Consider the following 16980-nt stretch of genomic DNA (forward strand, 5'->3'; position numbering starts at 1 on the left):
AACATCTGCAGTTAATTCCTCCACTGAAGTCTTGAACACCTCCAAGTCATCCATTAGGGTTGGACTCAACTTCTTCCAAATTCCTGTTCATGTTGATAATTTGACATCTTCCTGTGAATCACAAGTGTTCTTAACAGCATGTAGGATGGTGAATCCTTTCCAGAAGGTTTTCAAGTTGACTTTGCACAGATCCATCAGAGGAATTTCTGTCTAAGGCAGCTCTAGCCTTATGATGTGTATTTCTTTAATAATAAGACTTGAAATCAAAATTACTCTTTGATCCATGGCTGCAGAATAGATGTTTTGTGAGCAGGCACGAAAACAACAGTAATCTCATTGTACATCTGCATCAGAGCTCTTGAGTGACCAGGTTCACTGTTGATGAGCAATAATATTTTGACAGGATTCTTTTTTTTCTAAGCAACAGGTCTCAACAGTGGGCTCAAAGTATTCAGTAAACCATGTAAACTATGTAAACAGATATGCTGTCATCCAGGCTTTATTGTTGTATTTATAGAGCAGAAGCAGAGTATATTTAGCATAATTCTTAAGGGCCCAAGGATTTTCATAATGGCAAATGAGGATTGGCTTCAACTGAAAGTCACCAGCTGCATTAGCCCCTAAAAAGAGAGTCAGCCTGTCCTATGAAGCTTTGAAGTCAGGCATTGACATCTCTTCTTCAGCTATGAAAGTCCTAGATGGCATCATCTTCTAATAGGAGGCTGTTTCATTTACACTGAAAATCGGTTGTTTAGTGCAGCCCCCTTCATTACTTATCTATAATAGCCAAATCTCCTGGATAACTTGCTGCAGCTTCTCCATCAGCACTTGCTTCACTTTGCACTTTTATGTTACAGAGATGGCTTCTTTCCCTAACCTTTATGAACCAACTTCTCTAACTGAATACTTTTCTTCTGCAGCTTCCTCTACTCTCTAAGCCTTCATAGACTTGGGGAGAGTTAGGGCCTTGTTCTGGATTAGGCATTCCCTTAAGGGACTGTTGTAGTTCGCAGTAGTTTGATCTTCTATCCAGACCATTAAAACTTTCTCCCTATCAGCATTAAGGCTCTTGGGCTTTCTTACCATTCATATGTTCACTGGAATAGCACTTTAATTTCCTTCAAGAACCTTTCCTTTGTATTCATGGGCTTTGCTAACTGTTTGGTGCAAGTGGATTAGCTTTCTTCCTGTCTCCACATTTGACATGCCCTCCTCCCTAAGCTTAATCATTTCTAGCTTTTGATTTGAAGAGAGAGACCTGTGATTCTTCCTTTCACCTGAACTTTTAGAGGCCATTGTTGGATTATTAAATGACCTAATTTGAATATTGTTGTGTCTCAAGGAATAAGGAGGCTCAAGGAGAGGGAGAGAGATGGGAACGACTGGTCCGTGGAGCAGTTAGAACACACACAGCATTTACCAAATAAATTTGCCATCTTCCTGGGCATACTTCGTGGGGCCCCAAAGCAATTACAATAGTAACGTCAAAGATCACTGCTCACCGATCACCACAACAAATATTGTAGTAGTAAAGAAGTTTGAAATATCGCGAGAATTACCAAAATGTGACACAGAGACACAAAGTTAGCAAATGCTATTGCAAAAATGGTGCCTATGGACTTGCTTGGCAAAAGCTTACCACAAACCTGCAATTTGTAGAACGTGCAGTATCTGCAAAGTGCAATAAAACAAGGTACGCCTAAACATAAGGGCTATCATATATCATATGTTTATGAGTGCTAGGCATTGTGCCAAGCACCTTACAGACATTTCATGTGGTCCTTGCATATGACAGAAGTGTTGTTGCTGCTGCTGCTGTTGGTGTAACTGTTTTTCCATTTGACAACTGAGGAACCTGAAGCCTCAGAGATTATGTAGTTTATCCAATGTTTCATAGCTGGTAAATGGCTAAGGATAGAGGAATCGAAGTAGTGGTGAGATAATGGTTAAAGTAATAGACTTTGTGGGCTAGTTTTCAAAGGAAGGAAGTGAAGCCATGATTAAACTTTGGGACTGGGGAAAAGAAGTCAAGATACTGAATATCTTGAGACAAAAGAACAAGTACAATAAGTAATAAAGGAGCAATGGGTGTTGCAAGAATAGGTCATGTCAGAGTTGAATATTGGACTTAAAAATTGGCAGGAGTCAAGTGGTTTCCAGTATTTACTGCATCCTTTTGGCAATAGATTAGTTGATGGTGATGGGAGAATTTTTGGGAGTCAAGAATGTGAAAAAGACATAAAAGTGGCTATGGATCAGTGTTGAAGCTTTCTAAGAGATGATTCACTCATGAAGTAGCCTGTGAAGGGGCTGTGCTTACTGGTATTCAGTGGGTATTCAGAAAACCTTAGAATCTGAATTCTGTGATTTAGGAAGGAATATATAACCGGGGTAATAAGCCATCAGCTACCTGCAGAGTGAGCTTCTGAGTTTGGAACATAGGTAAAATAAATTGTTTTGTGGAAGGAAAATCTCATCTTAAAGTATCAGGTAGTAGGCAAGTATAATTTCCTGTTTCTGTTAAAAAGCCAGAGAAAGATGATGCAGAGGTTACTTGGCAGGGAAAAAACTTTTGGTAGTACTCAGTGCTGTTTGGGAACATTGTTTAAAAGTCAGATGATTCTTCTGGAAACTTATTTTAGGAGAAAAGAGTGTATTAAATAATGGCTGGAGATTAGACACCACCTCAGGAAAAAAATGACAGAAGAGGTGACCACAGACTGGACATTACATGACTGACTGTAAGATATTGTTGTCAATTATGGGGCCATACCAAGAACTGAGAGATAGCAGAATAAATGAAGCAAACAGTAGAATGCTGGCAGTTATTAAAGCTGGGTGAAAGGTGGGTGTCTGGGTGGCTCAGTTGGTTAAGTGTCTGCCTTCAGCTCAAGTCATAATTCCAGCATCCTGGGATTGAGCCATCCGCCTCCCTGCTCAGGGAGGAGTCTGCTCCTCCCCCCTTGAGCTCTCGCTTATTCTTTCTCGCTCTCTCTCACTAGCTCTTTCTCTCTCAAAGAAATAAAATCTTTAAAAAAAAAAAAAAAAGCTGTGTGAAAGGTATAGGAAGGTTCATTATACTGGGGTTTTTTTTTCTATTTTTGTTTATACTTGAAAATTCCCAAAATAAAAAGCTTAACTTTTAGAAGATGTTCCAGTACAGAATGTTTCAGTTCAAAAAGTATTGCATACCTAACTGTATGCCTACTGCTGTACTGTGTTTTATGTTCGTCTTAATTGTTTTCTTCAAATGCGAGGGATTGGGAAGAGGTGGTAGTCATTTACAAGATTTGAAAGCTAGCATTAAAGGGAAAAGGAGTGGCTTCTAAGTATCAGAACTCTGCTGAAAATCTTAGGACTACATAATACCTTTTCCACAAAAGCAAAAGAGAAATGACATTTCTTTATCTCCTGTTCTTCTAATGTTGGTTAGCACCTTACATAGCAGGATTCTTTTTATTCGCAAAAGAAAGGGTTTAAAGGCACACTGGTAACTTAGCAGGAAGGCTTTCAGAGGACTGTATTTAACAAGGAAGTTTCTAACTTCACACATTCAGAAAAACTGCTCACTTAGGAAGAAGATGGACTTAGAGTATGCTTACTTACTAACCTCAGGAAAAGTTTGCTTTTCATTTTGAAAGTAGGGACTCTCTTAAGGAAAACCTATAAAAACCTAAAAGAAAGTCATTCTCATTGCATATTTGCAATTATTTAAATGCTGGATATATTAAAATGGTTTTTAATGGTTTTCATCATAGTTTTTCTATTTATACCCGAAAAGTCTTACTTTATTGATCTATACCCCATACCTTCCTACTCGATATCTTTTCATTGGCTGATGCGGGACTTGAGAGAAAATTTAAGAGAAAAATTAGTGAAAATGAAATATTAAGATGGTAAAATTTCCCTCTGCTACGGCTAATTAAAGAAGATTGGGAAATTTAAACTGCTAAGATTACCGTGTTTTACTAATTTAATAGTAGGTAGGTAGTTTCTTAAAGGTTAGGCTGATTGCGCTGGCAGCATGCATTTGATGGATGACTGTCATTATCTTCTCAAACCTGCCTGACACTTAAGTATAGAAAATGATAATTAAATTTTCAAGAGACCATGTTGAGATTATAAGATTTGGGGCTTGTAAAAGAACAAGCCTAATAGTTGGGTAGTGATAGTTGGTGTGTTTTTATTGACCTGGGGGAAGGAATGGAAACATCTCAGGTTTTCTTTTACTTTGTTTCCCCGTTCAGTCCCCCTCCCCCTCAATTAATGTATTGTCCAAAGTGTTGGTAATGACTTGGAACTATTCAGGTTGCACAAAGCATTTAATGAAATCTTGCCTTAGACAAAACACTAGAGAGGATCATAATTAATGTCTCATTTTCTGCCAGTTGCTATTGATTACTCATTCAAGATCCCTTTGTTCTCAGAATGATAACAACTGTAGTTTGCATCACTATCTAATGAGATTCTCAGGATAGAATTCTTTAACAACATGCTGATAATTGCTAACATATCCCTGGAATTTCAATGTAAGTGAATTTGCATCATAATACAATTATTTCACAAATATCAGTGTTTTACAAATTCAAAATTTGTTACAGTCTGTTTTTTAATTATTTGTAAAAAATTAACAGAAGACTGATACAGTATGAAAACCCTGCATTTGTATTTTGCCGAAGTTCCCTTTATCCTCTGAGTTTTTTGATTGTGAGAGGCTTCTTTGTCACTCTCCAGTTTCCCTGTCATAATCTCTGAAACTTGAAGTGGATTTATAGCTAAACTGTACTGTGATGTTTCTCAAGTAAAAAAACCAGTTACAAATATGGCAATACGATACTAATTTTGCTCTTAGAACAATTTTGTTTCTTCATCCACCAGGGACAAAAGAAACACGATACAGTATAAAGAACTCAGAAATTTAAACATTTTATGTTCTCTATTTTATCATGATTGTGTTTTGTACTTTTTTACCTCTTTAATTAGTACATTCCCCTTTCAAAAAGACAAATCTAGGAACAGCTGCTTGCCTTTATATATTAAAACTGTGCACCGTTTCAGGGCTATAATATAGGCATGAAATTAAAGAATTGTATAGAAAGTACACAGCAAAGGTTCCATAAGTCCATGTTAAATATTTTAAATTTTTTGTGATGTGTAACTATAACATTAGATACTATGCGTCTTATTTTTCTAGAAAACAAATCACTGATGAGTTAGTGCTTCAAAGTTCTCATCATAAAATGATACTAACAATTTTTGACATAGGGTTAATTAGGTCCTTATTTAATCGGAAGTTATGAATGGATATCAGAGTATATTTAGTACTGTGTTTGGGCCAAGCCATTTAATGGTAGAAAGCAGTTCTGAGGAAGCACGTTATGTTTATCAAGATTTCAAACACTTTTTATTTTAAGGGTAAAGAATATCCAAATTACTGCATTGTGGTTTTGAATCTTCTGGGCTACTGAGCCCCGCCATTCTTAAATACGATATTCTTCTGCATTTCCTATTAAATCGCATATAGAGTACCTTCCAAGATACTTAAGAAGTTACATCAGTAAATTATGTTGGCCACGCTCACTACTTTATTCCTCTCAGCTTTTTAGTCAGTATCACTACGAAGACTTACACTGAAAGTCTTTTCAAGTTCACATTTTAGAGTCAGGGTTTTTCAAGCACTTGAAGAGGGAGACAGAACTGTGAAAAAAAAAATATATTACATAGGCTACTAAAATTCCATACGAAATGGGGATTTTTTTCTTTTTATTTACAGGCCAAAGTTTTGTCATATTTAATTTAAAATGTGAAACTTAAAATAAATATAAAAAATGAAATGAAACTTACTGTAGTTTTTATTATAATAATCTAGGCTATATTAGTGTTCCAGGGATGAACCTTCATTGATTATTCTTCAGTAATTAGATATATTTTTCACAGTTGAGGTTCTAGATGACTATTAAAAAGATCTTTTCTAAGCGTGTGTTAAGAAATTTAGCAGTCTGTCATTTCAGAAAACTAATTCTGCCTTGAATGAGACAGCTCGGCAGAATAAAACTGCTTTGCCCAGTTCTGTACCTCTGGGATTGTGTATTCTTTTTGCCTGAGATACCTCCAGGACAAGATCAGTGGTAATCAATAATGCTTCTCATTTGTTTTTAAGCAGGCAGGAAAATCAATAATATGAGCTGATACGTAATTTTATTTTAGGGGGAAAATTAGAGTAGTTTATTATTTGTGCTTTAGTGTTCCCAAAATGTTTGAAGAATCAAATAAAAGAAAAATACATAATTTTATTAGTGGTAGAATATCAAAATGTTAGGCTTCATATAGTTTAGCCCTTGATTTTTTTTTTAGTCATTTTCCATAGTTTCATGTGGTATTATTTCCTAGATTATCAAATCCTTATGGAGAAAACGTCTTAAACTTCTTTTGTACTTCTTATAGTACTGAACAATTCATTTTAATTAATAGGATAAAATATCACCTTGTGTTCTTAAAAAGAAACCATTTCTCCTACATTTACTTTGCCTAATCATGTAAATCATGATACAGACTGAACAGGGAGACGTGGTTATTTCTGTGATTAGGACAGCTGAGTGAAGAACATCTATGGGGGTTTTGGTGTTAATATTCACTGTGGAACAAGAATACAGAATGTTTCCTAACCATATCTCCGTATCTATCTATAGTAAGGAGAAAGGTTTATCAGCACTAAAATTGATAACAAGTAAAGTTTTCTCTTAAAAACATTTGTTCTTTCCCTTCCTTTATTTCATGCGTATGTACAAAATCTACCAGTATGCGTTCTATAGATAATAGTTTTCGGGTTGTAATCCACAAAGTCATTTACAGGTCACTTCTATTTTTTCAAGTTAACAGTCTTATAAGTGGTAATTAGGTTCCTGGAGTATTGCCGAAGTCTTCTTTGTATTGAAGAAGGAGCCTCTTAAACAGACCTAGATTCAAATTAGGGTTCTACTACTTGTTATCGGTATGACATATAATTTATAATAATATTACAGTAAATATTAACTGAGATGATACATTTGTAAGTATGCTAGTCAATCCTTGATATTTATTCTGATTTTCTCCAACTTTTTATTTTGAAAAATTACAAACCCACAGAAAAGTTACAAGAATAATACAGTGAATGTCCATGTGCTCTTAATGAAGTTACATCAATAGTTCACCACATTTATGCATACGCATTCCTCTTCTTTCGCTCAGTATGTGTATATATTTGTATGCTGTATGTGAGTTTATCACACAAACACACACTGCTGAATCATTTTCAGAATAAGTTGGCAGTTTTCTGTTTATTCTTGATCTCTATTGATATAGTTTGAATCTGTCACGCTCCTCTTTGGATTTAGCTTCTAATTGTCAACCCTCTCTCTAGGGGCCTGTCCATTCTCTTTCTCATTTCCAACATCCTTTCTTACCATAACCATTGGGAGTTGTAACTCGGCCAGCTTGAATTCAGGGCAGACAAGGTCTCCTGACTTAGGATAGAGTTTGTGCCCAGGAAACAGTACATAAAATGTCTTTCACCTCATTTTCATTCTTTTGTGTTCCTTACAATGTGGTAATCTGTGGGGAAAGAAAAAATGAAATTGAGTTTTTTTATTTTCACTAGGGCCTAAAACTATGCTACTCAGTTTTACTTAACCCTTACTTACTTCTCCTAGCAACCCTGTGAGCAAATTAGTAATATGCCCATAATACAAAAGGAACCTAATGCATTAATGTTAGATAATTTGCCCAAGATCATACAGCAGGTTTTGAACTCAGGGTAGCTAATTCCAAAGCCCGTGCTGTTTCTAGGACATCAAAGTTTTTGTAGACATTCTGCCTACTTTTAGGAATATAAGAAATGTATTTTCCTGGTCACGATTGAGATTATTTTATGCCTCTCTGAGTCTTTATTATAACTGTATTTAACTTCTTTGAAGAAGTAATTCACTGGCTACATTTTACTCATCTAAAAGTTTCTCTGTCTTTATCTTACAACTTAGACTTCTTCACCATTCTCCAAACTTAGTCCTTTGTCCTTCCACCAAAGCATTATACATGGGGTCAATAAACATCTTCCAAAAAGGACCAGACAGTAAATATTTTAAGCTTCGCTAACCATACATTCTCCATTGGAACTACTCACCTCTTCCCACTGTAGCATGAAAACAGCCATAGCCAATACATAAATGAATGGGTGAGACTGTGTTCCAATAAAAGTATTTTCAAAAACAGGCCCAATTTGACCTGCAGGCCTTTGTTAATTGACCCCTAGTGTAAATCATCATCTTATTTGCCCGCGAGAATTTATGTGCCAGGGAAATGTAAGGAGCACTGTTAAGAGACCTATGAATGCCCATCTCCTGTCAGGTATTTGTTAATATGTGTAAAATGTCCAGTTTCTTTTGTGCCTTCTACATGAAAATATACATGATATAATAAATACAGCAGGTGCCTCAAAGCATGCCATCCTGAAAGTAAGTTTTACACTGAGAAGGGAACATCTTAGTAAAAGACTAGTGATGTTTAGAGGAAAATTTCAAGGTACATGACCCCTGCCCTCAAACAGGGTGGTAATAATATGTACCATCTAGCATACTGTGAACCATATTCTGATTGCTATTTTAGGTATGTTGAATGTGCCTAGCATGGCAAAATAAAAAGAAAGACAAAACAGGTGTGACAATGGAAATTTCAGTGTAATGTGTGGAAGACTTGATGATTCCTGGGTCGTACTACTCACCCAAGTAACATAATCAGGAGAGTCATTGCTAATGGTCTTTATAGAAATAGAAATAATACATGTATTATGTATATTTTCTCAATTTCAGCATTTCTTCTGGAGATTATTATCTTAAGGGAAACTGTTTCTCCTTTATGTCTGATAAGCACACCTTCCTTTTCCAATCTTTTGAGGATCATATCTGTTGGAATTTGTGCAATAAACAATAATTATATCGATATTATGTAGTCTTTTCATGTACACATAAATATTGTCTGGTGCTTGAAATCTTCTTTTCCTCACTTTTCTCCTTTATAAAGGAAGATACCAACTCTGTTCAAAGAGGAATGTGCCTCTTGATGAGTCTGAAAAAATTTTCTTAATTTTAAGCATTTCTGAAAGGTGTAATGATCTTTGGTTTAGTACATTGATTACTTCATGTTTGCTACAGCATTATTGAATAGGCTTTAAAAAAAAAAAAAAAACCTGAAAAAGCAAATGAAAATGAAAAGACAGGATAGCAAAACATTAGATGCAGTGAAAGCAGTGATCAGAGGAAATTTTATAGTTGTAAATGCCTACATTAGAAAGGATCTCAAATCAGTTAACCTAACTTTATACCATAAGAACCTAAAAAAAGAAGAGCAAAGTCAACTGAAAGCCAGCAGAAGAAAGGAAATAATAAAAATTAGAGCAGAAATTTTTAAAAATAGAGAATAAAAAAACAACAGAATCAACAAAATTAAAAGTTGGGTCGTTGAAAAGATCAGAAATTGTCAAACCTTTAGTTAGATGAACTAAGAAAAAAAGATTCAAATCACTAAAATCAGAAACGAAAATAGGGAGTATTACTACCAACCTTACAAAAATAAAAAGGATTATAAAGGAATGCTATGAATGATTGTATGCTAACAAATTAGACAACCCAGATGAAATGGACAAAGTCCTGGAAATATATACCTCTGAAAACTGACTCAAGAAGAGATAGAAAATCTAAACAGAGCTAAAATAAGAGATTGAATCAGTAATAAAAATTCTTTCAAAATAGAAAAGCCTGGGACCAAGTGACTTCACTAAGGAATTCTGCCAGTTAACACCAGTCCTTCTTAAACACTCATGCTATGAGGCCAGCATTACCCTGATACAAGCCAGACAGAGATATCCCAGGGAAAAGGAAACTACAGGTCTATATCTTTTTGTATATTAATGTAAAAATCCTTCACAAAATAGTAGCAAGCTAAATCCAGCAGCATAGTAAAAGGAATATATTCCATGACCCAAGTAGGTTTTATCTCAAGAATGGAAGAATAGTTCAGCATTTGAGATCAGTGATCGTTGTGATTTATTAATAGATTCGAAGGGGAGAAAATCATTTGATCATCTCAATCAGTGCAGAAAAAAGCACCCTTTATGATAAAAACACTTAACGAATTAGGACTAGGAGGGAACTTTCTCTACTTGATAAAGGTCATTTATGAACAACCTGTAGCTGGTATCGTGCTCAATGGTAAAAGCATGAAAGCCTTTCCCACTAAGATTGCGAGCAAGATGGGACATCTGGCTGTCTCAGTCAGTAGAATGTGTGACTCTTGTTCTCAGAGTTGTGACTTTGAGCCCCATGTTGGGTGTAGAGCTTATTTTAAAAAAAAAGAAGAAGAAGATTGAGAACAAGACAAGGACTCTAGGGACGCCTGAGTGGCTCAGTTGGTTAGGCGTCTGCCTTTAGCTCGGGTCATGACCTGAGGACCCTGGGATCAAATCCCACATCGGACTCCTTGCTGTTTCTCTTTCTGCATACCACTCCCCCTGCTTATGCTCTCTCTCCTCTTGCTCACAAATAAATAAAATCTTTAAAAAAAAAAAAAAGACAAGGATATTCTACTTTCACCACTTATATTGAATATTTTTCTAGAAGTTCTATTTTTAGAGAGAGAGAAAGAGCAGAAGTGGTGGGAGGAGGACGGAGAGAATCTTAACTGGGCTCCAGTCCCAGCTCAGAGCATGACATGGGGCTCGATCTCACAACCCTGAGATCATGACCTAAGCTGAAATCAAGAGTCAGACGTTTAACCAGCTGAGCCAACCCAAGTGTCCTGAATGTTTTACTTGAAGTTCTAACAGAGCAATTAGGCAAGAAAAAGAAATAAAGGCATCTAAATTGGAATGAAAGAAGTAAAACTTCCCCTATTTGCAGATGGTGTGATCTTACATATACAGAATTCACAATAAAACAATAAAATACACAATAAAATTTCAGCTAAGGGCACCTGGATTGCCCAGTCAGTAATAATGGGATAATATAATAATACTAATAATATTTAATATTTAATTTATTAATTAATAGTAAATTATTAATTAAATATTATTATTATTATATAATATAATAATGGGATATTATTCAGCCCTAACAAGGAACGAAGTACTGATACAAACTACAACGAGGATGCACTTCAAAAAACATGTGACGTGAAAGAAGGTCACATATGGTTCCAAATTATGTGAAATATTCAGAACAGTGAATTCATAGAGATCGGAGATCAGTTGTTACAAAGGCCAGAGGAGGGGAAGAATGGAAGTAATTGTTTAATGGCTATAGGGTTTCCTTTGGAGGTGATAAACATGTTCTATAACTAGATGGTGATGGTCATAGAACATTGTGAATGCACCAGATGTCACTGATTGGAAACTTTGAAATGGTTAATTGTATGCTATGTGAATTCCAGCTCAATTTTTTAAAGCTGAAACAAAACAAAAATTACTTAAAATCATTAAATATATGATAAACCGAAAGAGAGTTTTTCTTGCTTATTAGAATGGAGGCAGGAACTGGGCTACTATGACCACTAGTACAAAGTTCTGCTGACTTTTTTCTGACCAGAGCTGAGGTTTATTTCTCAGTACCTCTATGATAATCAGTGGCTAAGAGGACAACTACTAAGAGTATGGTGATGGCAGGTATTAAATATGGGGTAGGAGGATAGTCTATGTGTCAGAGGGATCACAGCTCTTATCACATGAGAGCATCCTCTCAACTGTATGCAGCACCCTTCCCAGTTGAGGTCTTTTTCCCTCAGCTACCAGAAAGGTTGGAACCAAATTCTGCCAAATTGACTTCATTTGCTTTATGTTAGGGTCACTGGTTTAGTAGGTCAGGGCTGCTGAATCTTTGGATTTCAGCGAAGCACTTGACAAAGTCTCATGTCACTGTAGCATAGCATAGGGATCTCATCAGCCTTGTCATCCTGATGTCGTCTTTTTTTTTTTAAAATCCCATTTTTTATGCCCCAGTACTAGAAAAACTAGCAAATCCATTGGTTGACAGACTCAGAATCTTAAAAAGGCAGAAATGAATGATTATAGGTAAAATGTAAAAAGATGAATTTTATCAGGTAAATGTTAACTGTTGTACTTGGGACCAAAAAACACAACTGAACAAGAAAACCGTTGGAGGGGACAGGATTTAATAGCAAGATATGCAGTAAAAAGTAACAGCATGTGATCACTCCTAACCTTTTAATATGAGCTAGCACAAATGGGTTGTTTAAATGCAGCATTGAAAATGACTCTGCACTAATAAGGCCACATCTGGGGCATTGTCATCCATTCCATTTTGTAAGACACTTTGACAAACTGAAAATAAATCCAGAGGTCTTATGTCAGAGATGGTGAGGATTACATTCAAACCCAGGCCATGAGACACAGTTGAAGGAAACAGGAATGACTAGTCTTGACAATATTGGCAGTCTTCAAACAATGAAAGCTATCCTAAAAGAAAAAAGAAAAGAAAAAAGAATAGAATTGACTTCCTTGTATGGTCATGAAAGCATTCAAGCAAAGACTTGGTGGCCATTTTTCAAAAATATTCTTGATGATTAAAGGGTAGAACCACATAGTACTAAAGTGTCTTTCAACCTTAAGATTGTATAGATCTGAGTCATTACTAGAAAGCAGGCAACATGAGGATAGGGAAAAAGAAAATACAGGTTTAAACCAATGGTCTAGTAGAACTCAAATATTTATCAGATGCATCTAAATTTAAGGCATTGTCGAAGGTACCAGCATCCTCTGAATAACCATCTGAATAACTTAGAAGTGATGATATTTTCACATTTTGGTTGGTATCAGTGGGAGGATAACTTGTTTCCTTGGCTTTGTTTTATAGTCTAGTCTCCTGAGACAAGATCTAGGGCTTGGAAGCCCAGCACAGCTGTCTTCTTCAGGAAAACCTGGAACACCATATTACTCATTTTCTGCCACAAGTTCCAGGAGAAGACCACTCCATGACTCTGCAGCACTTGGTAAGTGTGTTGTACAGCAAATCCTATCTTACAAATGTTTTCCTCTCTCTTTTTTTTTTTAACCTCAGAGTCTTCTGGCTGCACTTTTATTTAATAGAAATTTGGTTTCTTAGGTATGATGTTGATATTAGGGCTTATTTGCATAAAATAATGTATCTATTAGATATTTAATAAACAATTTAATATTCTTGTTACATCATCATAAGAGGACCTAACAGTGAAAAATGGGACTAGTTTTTCCTATTATAATGAAAATGTCGTGGGCTAATATTAACACCTTATTTTTGACTAAGATTGATATAATGCTGAACAGTTTACGATGTGGTTTTATATATACTTTGTCATCTCGTTGGCCCAATAGCCCTGCTGGTCTGTGGATGTAATACTAGATTTAACATAAAATGAGGCTCAAGAGGACACATTCATATAGTTAGTAGATGGTTTACCCCAGATAAAATTTAAGATTTTCTGACTCCACATCCAATGCTCTTTGCATTTTAAGTTTTCTACTCGTTTTTTAAAAAATTGAGGTAAAATCAATCATATTAAAATGTATGATTCAGGGGCGCCTGGCTGGCTCAGTCGTTGAGCTTCTGCCTTCGGCTCAGGGCGTGATCCTGGCATTCTGGGATCGAGCCCCATATCGGGATCCTCCACTGGGAGCCTGCTTCTTCCTCTCCCACTCCCCCTGCTTGTGTTCCCTCTCTTGCTGCCTGTCTCTCTCTGTCAAATAAATAAATAAAATCTTGAAAAATAAATAAATAAAATGTATGATTCAGTGATATTTAGTACATTCACAGTGCTGTGCAGCCATCATCTCTGTCTTGTTCTAAAGCATCACCTCAAAAGGAAACTCAGTACTTTTTAAGTTTGGAACCCTCATTTCCTTTAGTTTCCTTCTTTTATGCCTTATTCATACCCTAACCAGGCCAATCTGTTTTGTTTTGCCGCTTACAGCAAGCCTCAGGTATATTTTGGCACCTTATCCAAGCAGTATTTAAATGTGAGAATTTTTGGTGATTCCTTCATAGGAATCTTCCTTTACACAAAAAAATTGAAGTTGTACAGGATGTTTCAACCAAGGATTGACCAGCTTCTGAAATAAATATAGCCCACTAAAAGAAAGTATGTCATAGTTGGTTATTCCCCCAAATATTTGTTGACTGCCTCCAATTTATATATCTACCTTCTGTCAAACTTAGATTTTTGTGAAAGAGGCCACGTCCCTGGGTCTAGAGTATGCCTGAGTCTGTAAAAGGGCAGTGATGGTCTTGTTTGCCATAGAGAGCTCTGACTAGATGTGCCCACCTCTCAGCATTATGGGTGACTTAGTATGTGTAATAAAGTAAGGGCAGATGATTTAGACAGTATAATGTTTGTTATTAAAGAAATGATAAATTGTAAAGCATCTTTTCTCCATCTTCATTTTTGTTTCCCACCAAATGAGTTAGGGTAGGAATATTCGTTTGAGTCTAGGTGTGTCAGTGTCACTAGAGAAGTACCTTGTTAGTACGCTATGGGAGCACATACTATGTCAAAAAGCACTGATAAAGACCAATATAATATGACTAAAGGTTCAGGGAGAAAATGAGCTATTGATTCACTAGGAATTGGGGTGGAGGTATAAAAACTCAAGTTTTCCAGAAATTAAAACTTATATCTTCATTTTCATTTTAATTATGCTAGTGATACTGTTGTCTCCTCCATGCCAAGTATATATCTTTACAAAAATTCTGTGAGGTTGTAATACTGACCTCATGTTACAGATAAGGAATCAAGACCCAGGAAGCTAAGCAACTTAGCCAAGGCTTGGTACCCAGGGAAGCCCACTTATTTCCTGTATGAATACCACTTAGTGGAGTATTATTCCATTCTTCATTGTTATTTCTCACTCAGTCACTCTTTCTTGGCATTGCAGTTATTCATAAAATCTCAGATTTGAAAGGACTTCAGAGATCATCTATACCCACCTGAAGCTACTTAGATGCTTTATGATATCAGCATTCTGCAAAACAGCATCTAGATATCTAATTTACAATATTTTGCCACAGAATTTAATATAAACATAGTAATAATGGCTAAAATTTATTGTCACTCTCTGTGAGGCACTGCCCTGAACATCTTTCATATATTATCTTTACCACAATAACTCAAAGAGGTGTTATCCCCTTTTTACATCTTAGGTAACTGAAGTTCAAAGAGGTTAAAAGTAACTTGCCCAAGTTCACACAGCTGCTATCATTTGTTGCTGCTGAAATTAGGAGCTGAAATTTGAATCCAGCCAGCTTACTCTCTTAACTGTTAGACTTTGCCAGCCCTCAAAACTGAACTATGAATCCCAAATTCATGTCTTTAAATACAACATTATGTATGTAATTGTGTAGTGGCAGCCAATGATGAGATAAAAATATAAAACATTTCAGGGTACCTGGGTGGCTCAGTCGGTTAAATGTCTGACTTTTTATTTTGGCTCAGGTCACGATCTCAGGGTTGTGAGATCAAGTCCTGTGTCGAGCTCCATGCTGGGCATGGAGCCTGCTTAAGATTCCCTCTCCCTCTGCCCCTCCCCCCTCCTCTCTAATTAAAAATGTAAAAAAAAAGAAACATTTCTATTACATAGGAGGTATAAACTGTCCTAAACTAAAATAGAATATCTTCTGCTAGTAATTAATCCAAAATAGATTGATGAGCTCCAAACTGATAGGAGCAGTTCAGTTGACTGTCTTGGTATACAGTGTGGCTTTTGTTCAAAGGTACTGTATTTATTAGTTATGAAGAGTTGGGTTCTATCACAAAGAACAAAAAATTTGCTTCTAAATTTTATAGAGTGTGCCGGATGTTGTTTATCTTTGGCACTTTTGTTTTTAAGGGAATAGAGGCTGCCTCTTGGTATAGGGACTTAGATGGTAATGAATGCTTTTTCCCCTTTTTTATTGTATAAAATTTTTCCACATGCTACTTCTAAAGTTGCTTTTTTAGCTTTGCAGCCTCCTAGAATATAAATTGTTAAGATGCCCAGCCCTAATTTTAAAAATGAATTTAATTCTTTCTTAAATAATTATGTGTCTTATTGTGTCATATAATTTATGACCCAGGAAAATATGCTAGTTTAATTCTCATTTTTACAGTTTACAAAATAGTATACTTTACATCAGCCTTCTTAATAAGCGAACCCCTCTGAAAAATACTGAATTTCATCCATTATTTGTGTAAGATTAGGAAGCTGCACTTACCATCTTTTTTTTCTTTTACACTAAATAAGATAGACAAGTTTTTAAATTTTAAGTTTTACAGATAAGTAAAATTAAAATACCAAGTGAGGTTGATTAGGTATCTATGAAAATACTCATGTTCTCATTTATGTCAGTAAATGATTTATGTGTTATAAAGAAATATGCTTTCTCTAGTTATTTTTGAAATAATATAAACATCCACAGATAAATCACACAATAATTAATGCTGAATTTAGTTTTAACCATGCATTGTATACAGTAAATGTTCTTACAGAATACTAGATGACATTGTTTATGACAGTGCCTGTATTTAATAGTTTATGTAACATTTCTCTGACATGATTACAAGCATAATTTTTCATTTGAAGTAAATTTTACTTCAAATTTTTAACATAGTAAGTTGTAGCACAGCATTAGCTTTCAGTCTATTTAATATGCTTTTAAACCTAACTCTTCATGTGATTCGGACACTAAATTTGCATCTCTGTTAAGCAGTTGTATTATTAAAGTGACCTGTTGCACCAAATGCCCTCTGCAAATGAAAGTGTGATATAAAGTGCCTGGTATGAAGCCTGGCAGGTAATGGGTTTTTAAGAAATGTTAATTCCCTTCACACATGCTTATTGGTTTGTTATTTTCTTTCCTGTTTTACTTTGTTTGCTTTCATCTTCCTAAACTTAATACGATATGTATTGCAGAATATATCTCTTCATTA

The 16980-nt window shown here is 35.5% G+C and overlaps 1 protein-coding gene across 5 annotated transcripts in view; it reads left to right on the plus strand.

Annotated features, from left to right (window-relative positions):
* The window catches only part of TCF12 (transcription factor 12), a 374787-nt gene that overhangs the window by 280145 nt on the left and 77662 nt on the right, over positions 1 to 16980 (plus strand). For all 5 annotated transcript variants that reach the window (XM_057306207.1, XM_026518560.4, XM_048219597.2 and 2 more), the window contains one exon: positions 12897 to 13032. In XM_057306207.1, coding sequence (XP_057162190.1) covers positions 12897 to 13032 — 136 coding nt within the window. The remainder of the gene's footprint in view (positions 1 to 12896; positions 13033 to 16980) is intronic.

Source organism: Ursus arctos, unplaced genomic scaffold (assembly GCF_023065955.2).
Source record: "Ursus arctos isolate Adak ecotype North America unplaced genomic scaffold, UrsArc2.0 scaffold_36, whole genome shotgun sequence".
NCBI lineage: Eukaryota > Metazoa > Chordata > Mammalia > Carnivora > Ursidae > Ursus > Ursus arctos.